The sequence below is a fragment of the Chrysochloris asiatica genome, unplaced genomic scaffold (genome assembly GCF_000296735.1).
Source record: "Chrysochloris asiatica unplaced genomic scaffold, ChrAsi1.0 scaffold00306, whole genome shotgun sequence".
NCBI classification, from domain to species: domain Eukaryota; kingdom Metazoa; phylum Chordata; class Mammalia; order Afrosoricida; family Chrysochloridae; genus Chrysochloris; species Chrysochloris asiatica.
The window spans coordinates 719160-733525 of NW_006408824.1; the positions used below are offsets into that span (position 1 = coordinate 719160).

The window sequence follows — 14366 nt, forward strand, 5'->3', positions numbered from 1 at the left end:
ATCAGCGGAGAAGAGACCCTACCCAGAGAAACAGAGATGCCTGAGATAGAGACAGACGATGACATGGAGTGATGAAGCGGCTGGGGACTTTGGACCCAGAGAGGGAACGGGACTGTGGGCTGAAAAAAGGGGAGCGGGGGAGGGGGAAGTTTAGGGAGTGGGTTTCTAGGATATACCCTTTGGTTGGTTGATGATGCATGGAGGGGATTGGAACCATGGCAATGAAATGATATACAATGGAATGAATGTAAGACTAAGGTTCTCTCATGTAAGCTATCATATAACTCACAATAAAACATTAAAAAAAATTCAGATGAATAAACTGCTTGCAAAAAAAATACACTGCCAACCTTGCAGTTCAAACCGACCTTACAGTCCAGTGCTTATCCTATAATGCCACACCAGGACTCCACACATGCCCTGCCTTCACTCAATTCCTGACTCTCATCCTCCTTCATGTGTTGCCATAGGCAAATAGCCTCGCAAGCACTGCACAGGGAACTTGGAGGTAGAACAGAAGTACTAATGATGTTATTAGGCCCTGAACCTTCAACCCAAGGAACCAAGTCCCGCGCAGTGTTTGCTTGTACACAGAAGCTTCAGCAGTGATTTTTTTTTTTTTTTAATTGCAATAGGTTTTTAAAATATGTCATCTACCACACAAATTTTGTCAGTTTGACTTTTTACAGGTGTCTGACCTATTGACAGTACTCCATATTCCCCTGGTAACTCTGAGAAACTGATTTCTACACATTTGCTGTTTCTTGTCTTTTTGTATAACGGAGGTCATACATTATTTGATCTTTTGTGATTGTCTTATTTCACTCATCATAATGTCTTCAAGCTCTACCTATACTGTAGCATGTTTCAAGACTTCATTTCTCTAATTGGCTGAGAATAGTATTTCGTTGATTGTATGTATCATATGTTGTTTATCCAGTCATCTGTGGATGCACATTTGGGTTGTTTCTACCTTTTGGCTATTGTGAATAGTAATGTACTGAACAGTGGTGTTCAAGTCTCTGATTTCAAGTCTTTTGTGTCTGTACCTAGGATTGGAATTGTTGGGTCATATAGTAGTTCTGGTATGGTGCTGTGGGTTAATGCGCTGGACTGCAAAGTCACTTTCAACTTCAAGGTTGGAGGTTCAAACTCACCAGCCGCTCCTTGGAAAACCTATACAGAGTTGCCATGGATCAGAACTGACTGGATGGCACTTAACAACAACAACAATGGTAGTTCTGTTTTTAGTGTTTTAAAGAACCACCACACTGCTTTCCACAATAGCTATACCATTTTGCATTTCTACCAACAATGGATAAGGGTTCCAGTGTCCCCATATCTTCACCAACATTTGTGATTTTCTGTTACTTTTGTTTGGTTTTAATCTTAGCCATCCTTGGTTGCTGTTAAGTGCCATCGAGTCAGTTCTAACTCATAGCAACCCTGTATAGAGTTTCAGAGAACCAGGTGGTGGGTTTGAACTGCCGACCTTAGTGAGCAGTCTACTGCTTAATCTACATTGCCACACCAGGACTCCTTAGCCTCCTAGTAGGAGTGAGATGGAATCTTGTTGTGGTTTTAATTTCATCTCTCGATGGCTAATGACACTGAGCATCTTTTCATGTTTGGTGACCATTTGAATGTCTTCTTTATTGAAATGTCTACTCATATCCTTTGCCCATTTTATGATTGTCTTTTTGTTGTTGTCAAAGTTATACATATGTAACTTAGCCCACAACACTGTGCCTCCTCCCTCAGCCCTCCCACACTTCCTTCTGGGAAGGCTTGGTAACGATAGAGTATACGGCAACTCTAGCCACCCACGGCTGGGCCCCAGCCTGAACTCAAAGTGACAGCTGCCAGATCAGACTGTGGGGGACCCTCTCCCCTGTGCTGGTTCTCCTTCGCTCCATGTCTCCTCGGAGGAGGACGATCGGGTGGAAGGGGAGAACCCACCACTGTGAAGTAACCACAGCCAGGGCCTGGCCAAACCCTTCTTTGGTCTTATGCAGACTGACACCGTAGGCCCCTCTCCTCAACCTGACCTTACTGTCCTCCATTCAAAGTTCTGTGTCTATCCTCACCTCTGCTCAAGTAGGTACCACTGTCTGCCACTCACGCCTCTCTCCTCTTGACTCTGTGGGCAGACCTACCCCTGCCTACTGCATCCTTCTCTTCCTCTCAGCAAGAAGTGGTCTTGTTGTGGTTGAAGTGGTAAATGTATCCTGGCAAACCCTGGGATCCCACTGGCTCCCCCAAGGGCTTTGTCTGCAGGGTTCACCATTTGGACACAGCCCACCACCTGGCACAGTTTAGGAGTTCCCTTCAGCTGAACATCAGTTGCTCAAGAAGCACATTGATTGTCTGTTGTTGTCAGGTGCCATTGACTTGGCTCCAACTCATAGGAGCCTTGTGTAGAACAGAATGAAACACCATCCTCACAGTCATTGTTAGGTTTGAGCCAATGTTGAAGCCACTGTGCCGGTTCATCTCATTGAGAGTCTTCTTCTGTGTCACCCATCTTCTACTTTACCATGCATGATGTCCTTCTCCAGGACTGGTCCCTCTTGATAAACACAACCAAAGTATGTGAGATGAAAGCTCATCATCCTCATCGCTAAGGAACATTCTGGCTGTTCTTTTTTTAAGACATTTATTTGTCCTTCTGGAAGTTCCTGGTACTTCCAATATTCTTCTGACACCATAGTTCAAAAGCATCAGTTCTTCACTCTTCCTTATTCATGCTTTCACATGCATATGAGGCAATTGAAAATACTTTATTAAGTGCACCTTAGACCTTAAAGTGACAGCTTTACCCCTTTGTTAATGCTTTAAAGAGACCTTTTGCAGAAAATTTGTCCAATGCAATTCCCAGGGGTTGTTTTAAAAAAAACAAACACATCCACTGCCATCAAGCTGATTCTGACCCATAGCTACCTTATATAGGATTTCCGAGACTGTAAATCTTTATGGGAGCAGACAGCCTCATCTTTCTCCCTAGGAGCGACTGGCGCGGATTTGAGCCTCCGACCTTGTTCTTATCTGCGGCACCACAGTTGATAGTTGGCATCCTATCATCTGGGACACTGCCTTCCTTCAGGTGTCTGTTTCTACCCCTGACACTCCCAACCTGGAGTCAGGGACACCAATCATCTTTTCCTCAAGTGTCTGGAGTGATGTTCACCATGCTGATTGAGGTCCTCGTCTGCCCACGTTGCGGCACTCGGGGTAGAGGACAATGACCTATCTAGCTGCCAGGGAAAACCTGGTGACTCAGATTCTGTCTAGCTGGAACTCACCCCTGTGTGGGCAGGCTTTGAGGGCAGCTGTGTTGGCCAGCCTGGCTTTCTCAAGAGAGCTCATCTCTTGAAAAGTCCACTCTTCCTTCAAGTATCTGTTCCTGGGTGGTGCAAAGGGTGGACACTATCAGCTCACGGCAGACCCTAAGGTTGGAGGTTCAAGTCTGCCTAGAGGTGCCTTGGGAGAAAAGCCTGGTGATCTATTGAAAAATCAGCCAATTAGAACCCTGGTTGCTAAGGGAGGAAGGGGGAATGATTGTTCGTGGACACAGGATTTTCCTTTAGGGTGATGAGAATGTTCTAGAACCGGATGGAGGTGTTGTTACACAGTTTTGTGAATGTGTATAATGTCATTGGGTTTTACACTTTAAAATGGTTAATTTACACAAACACCCCACGACTCTGACCTTTAGTCACCCTTCAGGACAATTAATAGGTCTAGAAGGGGAACAATAGGATCATCTGAGATCAAAGGGGCAGTGTTTGCCCAAGAACAAATCTCAGAAGGCCGGAAGAGTTAGGAAAGGAGGAGTGGAAACTGGAAACACAGGGTGGAAGTGGGTAAGTGATGATATATTCAGGGGATTGCAGTCAATGGGATGTCTGAATTGTTGAATGAAAAACTGATCTGCTTTGTAAACCTTCACCCAATTCACAATACAAAGTTAAAATAAATAAAATCATTAGTTTTATGCTCTGTGAACTTAACCTCAATTTAAATGAAAAAGGAAGCCCAGCCCAACCCCAGCATTGGGTGAGTGCTGACGGGGCATTCTGGAGAGGGTGCCTGGGTAGACAGGCCATGAGGGCAGGGCGGTGCCCACTTGGTGGTACCTCCCCCCCCCAGCAGCTGGCTGCATCACCGGAAGGCGTTGTCTAATGTGCTTTTACCTCTGTAAATAAATATAGCCCAATAGTTTATTGTCAGGATACACAGGGACAGAGACCCCCTTCCTGCCTGGCCCAAACCCATGACCCAGAGTGTGGTGGTTACACCAGAGTCAAAGCCACCAGGGCCTGCCTGCCCTTCGCCTACTGTCCTTCAGAGCACCTGGCTGGGTCGGCTCCCCAGTAAGGGCTTGCATCCAGCTCTCTGGGATCAGTTGGCAAACAGGGGTTTAGGAACTGGAATCCCAGAATCCTGCACTTGTGGGAACACACTGAGAAGAGTAATCCCAACTCCTGGCACACCTGGTCTTGGGGGACCCCCAGGAAATGCCCTCCCGCAGTGGTCTGAGTTCCAGCCTGCAGGAAGGATGAGGCAGAGTCAGCCCACTGCAGGAGTAGGCTGCCTGATGGAGGTCTCAGGAGACGAGGGGCTGTAGTGGAGAGCTTGAGAGATAGACCAATCTCCAATTCTCAGGAGTAAAGCCAGGGAGAGGCATCTAGAAGCTCCTGACAATTGTTTGTACTAAGGCTTTTAAAAATAAGACAAAACCAAATGGTTTCTTTCGTCGACTCTAACTCAATGTGCCCCTGCATCAGAGTAGAACTGTGTTTCGTTGGGCTTTCAGCAGCTGATCTTTTGGAAGTAGATCCACCAGACCATTGTTCTAAGGTGCCTATAAGTGAACTTGAACTACCAACCTTTCAATTGGCAGTCAAATGCTTTATACTATTTATGCCACCCAGAGACTCTAAGAAGCTAGAAAGAGAGAAAAGAAAACAGGATGTTGGTGGAGGCTAGAGCCCCTCAAGGGGCTGAAGGAGCAATGCTGATCTATGGGGCTAGAGCTTTGAAAGTACATCATGTCAGCCAGCTAAGTTCTCTCCCCATTCAGAGCAAAAAAAGAGTGGAGAAAAGCAAAAGAAATCAAAGCAAATACTCCAGAGGATGAATGGACTACATAATTCTCTGGTCTTGATACCAGAATAACTAGATTGATGTTGTTAAGTGCCATCAAGTTGGTTCCAACTCATAGCTACCCTGTCTAGGGTTTCTGAGGAGCAGCTGGTGAGTTTGAACCACCGACCTTACAGTTCAAACCAACCTATGGTCCAGTGCTTTATCCTGCAGTGCCACACCAGGACTCCTGAGAACTAGATGGTGCCATCCAACCATGTCCACTACTTTGAAAGGGATCACAACAGGAGGTTCTGGATAGAGTGGGAGAAAATTATGGAACAGAGCTCAAAATCATTTTTTTTTTTTAAAAACAGCAAAACAACAAAAACAGGCCTAAAGTAAATGATGATGTATGCACAACCTTGGAATAACAGGGCTTCTGGATACAGGGATTGAGGCATGGTTTGAAAGGGTAAAAGAGGGGAATAATGTTAAGATGCTTGGCTGTCTTTTTTTTTTTTTATCAAATGCAGTTTTTATTCTCTAGTTTTGCTGACTATAAATAAGTGTTTCCACTATGGAAAAGAAAGTTAGCACAGTACATTTTCATGACTGGGGAATGGATTTTCTGAAATCATCTTCAATAGGACAAAAACTCCAAGAGAGAGAGAAAAAAACCAATCTGGATGTTGGGAGCTCGAACAGCTTTATATAAAGTCCCTTGTAAATAAACAAAACAATAAAAATAAATCTAAAAGAAGAGATAGGATAAAAAAATATTAAGAAAAAGAAATTAGAAAAAGGGAAAAGAAAATAATATTAAGACCATTTATTGCTTCTCTTTAGTCTTCTCCTTGGTGTCTTCCCCATCAGCCACCTTGGTCCCTGGAGCCTCCCTAGTCTCCTCCTTCACCGAAAGAGCTTCTAGCTTCTCGGCCACCTTTTCAGCATTGTCATTTTTACCCGAGCCTTTCTTTTCTCGCTCTTCTATCTCTTTCCTGCACTCCTCAAACTTTGTTTTGAATTTCTGTGCATTTTCAGCGTTGAGGAAACGGATGGCAAGCAGCTCTGGCTTGGGACACTCATCAGCGAAGTCAGCGTGGGTGTTCCAGACCCAGGCTTGGTGGCTGCCTGCATTCGGCTTTAGCTCCATCAGTGGTGTAATGTAGTGGTTGGCGCATATCTTCAGTGTCTTGTCCCTACGCATAAGAAGGCGGATGCTCCCCTTCTCCTTATGCCTCAGGAGCTTCACGTCGCCGGTGCCTCTCTCCTTCCACTCGGGGAGATCATTTTCTGAGGCAAAACGGTATAACTTTGCCCGCATTTTAAGAAGTTCCTCTTCATCTTCCTCCAGCGTTTTAATTTCTTGTTCAGGAAGGGCCACTATCGGCTCAAACTGGGGGTCATGATTGGACTCGTCTACGTTTTCGGTGGTGTCCCAATCCTCGTGAGAATCCTTGGCGGCCGCCATGGGGGCGCGGCGGGAGTGACGGCGGCGGCAGCAGCTTACCGGTGCAGTCGTCGCTCCCCGCTTGGCTATCTTTTGAATCTTGGTTTCCCTTGCCTACCATTGTGAAATAGACACTTGGGGGTTGGGGTGGGGGAATAGCCAGAAACATCACAATAGAAAGTTAAAGCCTATCTTCAACCTATAACTGATTGGAATACCTTAAAGGGGGCTAGAAATTGCCCAGTGAAAGAGACCTCGTGTGGAGCTTGTGCATTGCCTAAGACCATAGGGGAAATCAGAATCCCATCCAGAATTGTCTGAGGTGGGAAATTTACTCTGGAATGGACGAGTAGACCAGCCTGGGGCAGCTAGAAGAACAGAAGATACTTTGTGAAGAAAGACCAGCAGGAAAACTCAGAAACAATAATGGCAGTCTGATTGATTGCTACAAAAACAAGTAAGCTGTTCACCCGGGAGCCATCAAGGCAAGTGGTTGGGTCAGGTTCCCTCAGAGCAAACTCCCTTCCAAGACTAAGACTCAAGGGGAATACACAAGTAGGCATATGGTCTGGCTGGTGACCACGTTGGTCACCGATAAAGGGAAGAGGGGGTAAAAACAACAATGAAGTTGGGATCTAAGTCCGACCACATTCAATAGAGTCCTGTGAATCCGGGAGGAGACCTGGATGGCCAGAAGCTACAGCAAGACCCGGGGACTCCTGGGCCCAGAGACAGTGACATGGCCACAGAGGACTAGAGCGAATAATGAAGCATCCAGCTGATGTGAAGTGAGGGGAGATATAGAAGAACACCCATACACCCATACTTGCAGGTAGTACCCACTTGACATGGCTTCGATGGCTGGATGATCAGAACTTGACTAGAAGAAGAAAGAAGAGGGAAGGAGGGGGGGAAGAGTAACCCACTACAATTTAATGAACTTTACTTATATGTATGGATGTAGTCGCTCAAAAAAGAGAACAAATCTTTACAGCAAGGATCATTCCCACCCCCTCGGTACACAGGGTTGACAGGGATGGGCTACTTAGACATTGGCTACCAAAAATGGAGGGGGGAGGGCTATAAAGGGAAGAAATAACTGGCCTACAGGTTTTCAAGAGGGAGCCTAGTTCCAGATGGGGCAAGGGTAGGTAGGAAAAAAACAAACAAAACCAGGCCTGAAGGTTTGATAGAGACTGGCGGAACCCCTGAGATTATGGCTCTTGGTCACCCTTCAAGCCTGATTTGAGCTCTCCCCCGTGACTCAACTTTCATTCAAAGGACAGATAGTTCTGTAAGATGAACAAGGCCCTAGGGAGATACCCAGTTTCCTTAGAACAGTCAGCCACACAAGATCAAATGGACAGCATTGGTCCAGGGATAAGGTTCAGAAGGCAGAAAGGAATAGGAAACAAAGGAAGAACAGAAATGGTAAACACAGAATGAGAGTTGGAAGAATGCCGCTCTATTGTGGGGACTGCAATCAATATCAAGAAACAAAGTCTATGGATTGTTGAATGAAAAACTAATTTGCACCGTAAGCTTTCACCCAAACCATAATAAAAAGTTTACCAAGAAAAAATGTAGGTCGTGTTGTGGTTTGTGGGGAACAAGGCTGGTGGCCAGAGGCATACACTGCACAGCTGACGAGTGTGTGCTATGGCCGGGCGGGCTCTGTGACTCTCCACATTTCTCTGGTCTTCAGAGTCTATCCGCCCTGGTGGAGGAGATTTGAGTGAGCAGGATCTGCCAGGAAGGGAATGCGTTAGCTCTCAGAAAGGCTTAGGGCTGCTCAAAGTCCTGTGGCATGCTGTGCTCTTTTGACTCAGTGAAGACTTGGGGCCTACACCCTCTACCAAGCCCCTAAAACTAAACTCCCTGCTGACTCAGTGAGCCTGTAGGACAGAGTTGAACTGCTCCTTAGGGTTTCTGAGAATATAAATCTTGATGGAAGCAGACAGCCTCATTTTTCTCCCCCAGAGTGACTGACTGGTGGGTTTGGGGTTGCAGTCTCGTGCCACCAGGGCTCCTGAGTTACGACTCAGCTCTTGAATAACACCCACTTGTCCGTAACTGTTAAGTGTCCCTGGGTAGCACAGACAGTGAACGCACTTGGCTGCTAACCAAAAGGTTAGAGGTGTTCATGTCCACCCAGAGGAGCCTTGGAAGAAAGGTCTGGTGATCTGTTGCCAAAAATCATTCCCTGCAAACTTTGTGAATTGCCTGAAGTTTTCTTAAAACCAAACAAAAGTAAGGAGCATTGTACTCTTTTAAGATCTATCTGTATGGGCAACTCAAGGAGCTCTGGAAGCACAGTGGTTTTGAGTTGGGCTGCTAACCTCAAGATCAGCAGTTCAAAACTACCAGCTGTTCTGCAGGAGAAAGATGAGGCTTTCTGATCCCCTGAAGATTTACAGCCTCCGAAACCCTATACAGGGTCGCTATGAGTTGGAACTGACTCCACAGCACATAACTACCACCCTATGGACAACACAAAAGATTAGCTGGGGATGAAAAAAGAAAAAAAAAAACACAAAAACCTGGGAACCTTAGGGGGCAGTGAGTGTATGTTGATGCAGAGGCAAGAGCTCAGAAAGGGAAGGCAAACTTGGAGACTGTCTTCAAGGTCACTGAATTGTACCTGTAGAAACTGTCCAATGGGTGTATGTTCTGCTGAGTAATTCTCAACAACAGAAAGAAAATCATTGTATTAAAAAAAAAAAACCTATGGAGCACAATTCTATTCTGACACACATGGGGCTGCCATGACTTGGGGTGAGCTCAATGACAGCTGGTTTCGGTAACCTCTGTACAGCCTGTTGGGGGGCTGGATAGGAGCCTTCTGCCCGCTCCCAGGGTCCCCTATCCTTCAGTTCCTCTCAACCCGGAGCTAGCCTTCTGCTTGGGCATTCAGATACACACGGGTCCTGGTGGCACTAGTGTGCAGGCCCTGGACTCTCCTACAGCTAGGATGGCTACTGGCATGGCCCCAAACCCCAGCAGGTGTCAGCCCTGGCTGCTCCTGAGAGTCCCCTGGGGAGCTTGCCCTGGCCTGGGCCGCTCCCAAATCTGCTTTGGAATTGAACACATGTTTTTGAGGCTCCCTGAGTATTACATAGAGCACCTGTTAGCAAGCACTCTGTCCTGGGTGATGTGGAGGTAGGGAAACTGGGAGAGGCAGAAAGCATGAGGAAGCTGGGCCTTGGCCACCTGTGGTTACCTCTAACCAGAGGCAGCTCCTTCTGCTGCCCACGTGGGAAGAACTGAATATGGGCCTCTGTGAGATTGTTGTCAGACTCCAGAGACCACAAGGATGCCTGGTGTCAGGCCCTGTGCCCACCTGGCTTGGGGCCCCTGGGCATCACCTCTACAGGCAGTGGGTGTAGGCGAGCAGGTGTGGGCAGGGCTGCTTGCAAGCGTATCTTGGTGGAAATGATCACCTGAGTCAGGAGGACCTCTTGGAAGCTCCAGGGCCTGGGGGCGTAGAGGCAACCTTCCTGTGGGTCGTGAAGTGGGCTGACCCAGGTGGGGTTGATATCCACAACAAGGGTGCCACAGGGACTATAGGATAGCCAGGGGCTGAAGGGAAGACAGTGGTTGTCTTCTGTAGCCTGTAACACACAGGCATTACTGTGTGGCTATTGTTGGAGGAACTGGTAGTGTAGTGAGTTAGCTGTTGGGCTGCTAACTATAAGGTCAGCTGTATAAACTCACCAACTGCTCTGCAGCAGAAAGATGAGGCTCTCTGCTCCTGTAAAGAGTGACAGCCTTGGAGCCCTCTGGTACAGTCAGAGCCAACTTTCTTTGTATAAGCTCTTTAGGCTCTCTGGCAGAGCAGTGGTTAATCACTAAGCTGCTAACTGAACAGTCAGCAGTTCAAACCCACCAACAGCTTTATGGGAGAAAGGACCTGGCAGTCTGCTTCTGTAAAGATTGACAGCCTCAGAAACCCTATGGAGAAGTTCTGCTCCGTCCTGTAAGGTTGCTATGAGTTGGGGTTTTAGTGGGAGGAGAGGAGGAAGGTGTTTCTTAACAACTTGGGCCCCCTTGGAGAAGAAAACAGCTTCAAAAAAAATTGGTGGGAAAATGGAATTAAAAAATAATGGAATTTTTCCATGAACTTTTGAAGCTCCCATGTATTCAAAAGCCAAGTCTTGCATTATTTGGGGGACAAACCCTGCTTCACTGGGTCGGGGGCACAGAGGGTTGTGGTTCATTTAATGGTGGCAGTAAGAGTCTTGCTTTGCTAGGCGGGTTGATGGGCTCCCTCTGACTCTAGTGCTTCTTTGCCCCTATAGATGCCACGTTTGGGACGCCCCCCGGCTACAGCTGCGCTGCTGACCGGGCCGAGGAGGAGCGGCGACACCAGGATGGGCTGCCCTACATCGATGACTCACCCTCCTCCTCCCCGCATCTCAGTGGCAAGGGCAGGAGTGGCCGGGATGCACTGGCTGTGGGAACCTTGGAGTCCACCAAAGGGGTGAGTGCTGGGGTCTGTCTCTCTTCTGGGTGCAGGCTGGGCTCTGGCTGTCATTCCCAGACCCTCTGAAGTGTGCTACCCACCTATTCAGTGTTATGGAGCAAGAAGTTGGCTACTCCCTAAAAACATCTTCTTTCATCCTTCCTTCTCTAGAGAAGCAAAACCATTGAAGCTTATACATATATGTATATATATAACCCACTGCCATTGAGTTGATTCCAACTCTATAGGACAGAATAGAATTGATCCTTAAGGTTTCTGAGACTATAAATCTTATTGAAACAGCCTCATCTTTTGTCCTAGGAGCAGCTTGTAGGTGTAAACAGCCAACCTTGTAGTTAGCCACCCAACACCTAACCAGCATGCACCACCAGGATTCCATATATGGAATATACATGATGATGGTGCTGTGCTGTGGAGTCGGTTCTGACTCATAGAGAACCTGCATAGGGTTTCCGAGGCTGTAAATCTTTACTGGAGCAGAAAGTTTCATCTTTCTCCCATGGAACCGCTGGTAGTTTTGAACTAGCTGACCTTGAGATTAGCAGCCCGATTCATAACCACTACACTACCAGAGCTCCTTTGTTGTTGTTAAGTGCCATCGAGTCAATTCCGACCCATAGCAACCCTGTATAGGGTTTCCAAGGAGCAGCTGGTTAGCTTGAACCACCAACCTCGCAGTTCAAAAGACTTTGCAGTCTGACACATTAGCCCACAGCACCACACCAGGACTCCAGAGCTTCTTATATATATGGAATATATATAAAATTGTTGTTCAGTGCCATTGAGTCGGTTCCCATAGCGACCCTGTATAGGGTTTCCTAGGAACAACTTTTCAGTCCATTGCATTAACCCACAGAGCCACACCAGGACTCCATATGGAAGATATATATACCACCACTCATCTGTCAGTTTGTCGTATTGTGGTGGCTTGTGTGTTGCTGTAATTCTGGAACCTGTGCCACAGGTATTTTAAATACTAGCAGGGTCACCCACAATGGACAGGTTTCAGCTGAGCTTCCAGATGAAAACAGACTAGGAAGAAGGAGAGACGAACTATTTCTAAATATTTAGTCACTGAAAACCTTATGAATAGGAGAACACTGTCAGCTCCAGAATATTAAATATTGAAACATGATGAAGAGTGCCAGAACATTGTCAGATATAGTGTCGGACAATGAGCCCCTGAGGTTGGAAGGCACTCAAAATGTGACTGGGGAGGAGCTGCCTCCTCAAAGTAGAGTTGACTGTGATGATGTGAATGGAGTAAAGACTTTGGAACCTTCATTTGCTAATAGGGCACAACTCAAAATGAAGAGAAACAGCTGTAAACATCCATTAATAATTCGAACATGGACTGTACGAAGTATGAATCTAGAAAAATTGGAAGTAGTCAAGTATGAAATAGAACACCTAAACATTAATATCCTAGGTATTAGTGAGCTGAGATGGACTGATATTGGCCATTTTGGATCTGACAATCACATGGTTTCTATGCCAGGAATGACAAATTGAAGAAGAATGGTGTCACATTTGTTATAAAAAAAAATAAAATCCTCCCAATCAAAAAAAGTCCAATCCCAGATGGCTTCACTGGTGAATTTTGCCAAACATTCAGAGAAGAGATGACACCAATTCTACTCAAACTATTCCAGAATATAGAAAAGAATAGTAAACTTCCTATTGCATTTTATGAAGCAAGCATAACCCTCATACCAAAACCAGGGAAGGACATCACTAGAAAGGACATCAGTATCCCTCATGAACATAGATGCAAAAATTCTCAACAACATCCTAGCCAATAGAATTCAATAACATATTTTAAAAAAATAATACATTATGACCGAGTGAGATTCATACCAGGAATGCAAGGATGGTTCAATATTAGAAAAACAATCAACGTAATTCACTGCATACATTTTTTAAAATGACAGAACCCACATGATTCTATCAATAGATACAGAAAAGGCATTTGACAAAATCCAGCACCCATTCCTGATAAGAGCACTAAACAAAGCAGAAATTGAAGGAAAGTTTCTCAACATAATTAAGAGTATATATACAAAACCAACAGCCAACATCATTCTCAATGGACAGGAACCAGACAAATATGGCTGTTATCACCACTCCTATTCAACATTGTGTTAGAAGTCTTAGCCAGAGCTATAAGTCAAGAAAGGGAGACTAAAGGTATCCAAATTGGCAAAGAAGAAGTAAAAATTTCTCTATTTGCAGGCAATATGGTCCTATATATAGAAAAAACTCAAAGATTAAGTAAGCAAAAAAAAAAAAAAAAAAAACTACTGGAAATCATTGGGAAATTCAGCCAAGTGTCAAGATACAAGATCAATATACAAATATCAGTTGGATTCCTATATACTAGTGAAGAAAGTGCTGAAAAGGAAATAAGGAAAACAATACCATTTACAATAGCCACCCAAAGAATGAAGTATTTAGGAATAAATCTAACCGGAGAAAAAAAAGACTTATATAAAGAAAACTATAAAACACTACTACAAGAAAACAAAAGAGATTATAAAAATGGAAGAATGTGCCATATTCATGGATAGGAAGACTTAACATTGTGAAAATGTCAATACCCATAGCAATCTACAGGTATAATGCAATTCCAATCCAGATTCCAACAACTTGTTTTGAAGAGATGTAAGAAACGATCACAAACTATTTGAAAGGGAAAGAGACAATGGATAAGCAAAGCACTGCTTAAGAAGAAGAGCAAAGTGAGAGGACTCACACTGCTAGACTTCAAGAATTACTACAGGACCACAGTGGTCAAAACAGCCTAGTATTGGTACAATGAAAGACACACAGATCAATGAAACAGAATTGAGAACCCTGAAGTAAATCCATCCCCATACAGACAGCTGATCTTTGACAGAAAGCCAAAATACATTGGATGGTTTCTTCAACAAATGGTGTTGACAAAACTGGAAATTGATTTGCAAAAGAATGAAACAAGACTTACACCTAACACCATATATGAAAACTAGCTCAACATGGATTAAAGATCTAAATGTATAGTTTGCTGGGGCAAACTATAAAGATTATCAATGAAAAAATAGAGACAAACTTACAGACTGTAATATATAGCATACATAGACTATTAAACATGGCAAAAAGCACACAAACAAGAGAAAAAAAATTACATGACTGGTATATATTAAAAATTAGAAATTAATGTACATCAGAAGAATAAAAAGGGACCCACAGACTGGGAAAAAATCTTTTGCAACGACACATCAGACAAGGGACTAACCTCTAAAATTTATTGGACACTGACACATCTATAAGTCGGTTCCGACTCGATGGCACCTGACAACAACAACA

General features: G+C 44.9%; 1 protein-coding gene and 1 pseudogene across 2 annotated transcripts in view; one reads left to right on the top strand and one right to left on the bottom strand.

Annotated features, from left to right (window-relative positions):
* BCR (breakpoint cluster region) overlaps positions 1 to 14366 on the top strand; it is a 135190-nt gene that overhangs the window by 60927 nt on the left and 59897 nt on the right. For both annotated transcript variants that reach the window (XM_006874921.1, XM_006874922.1), the window contains exon 2: positions 10837 to 11018. In XM_006874921.1, the coding sequence (XP_006874983.1) occupies positions 10837 to 11018 (182 nt within the window). The remainder of the gene's footprint in view (positions 1 to 10836; positions 11019 to 14366) is intronic.
* LOC102825458 lies at positions 5918 to 6559 on the bottom strand (annotated as a pseudogene).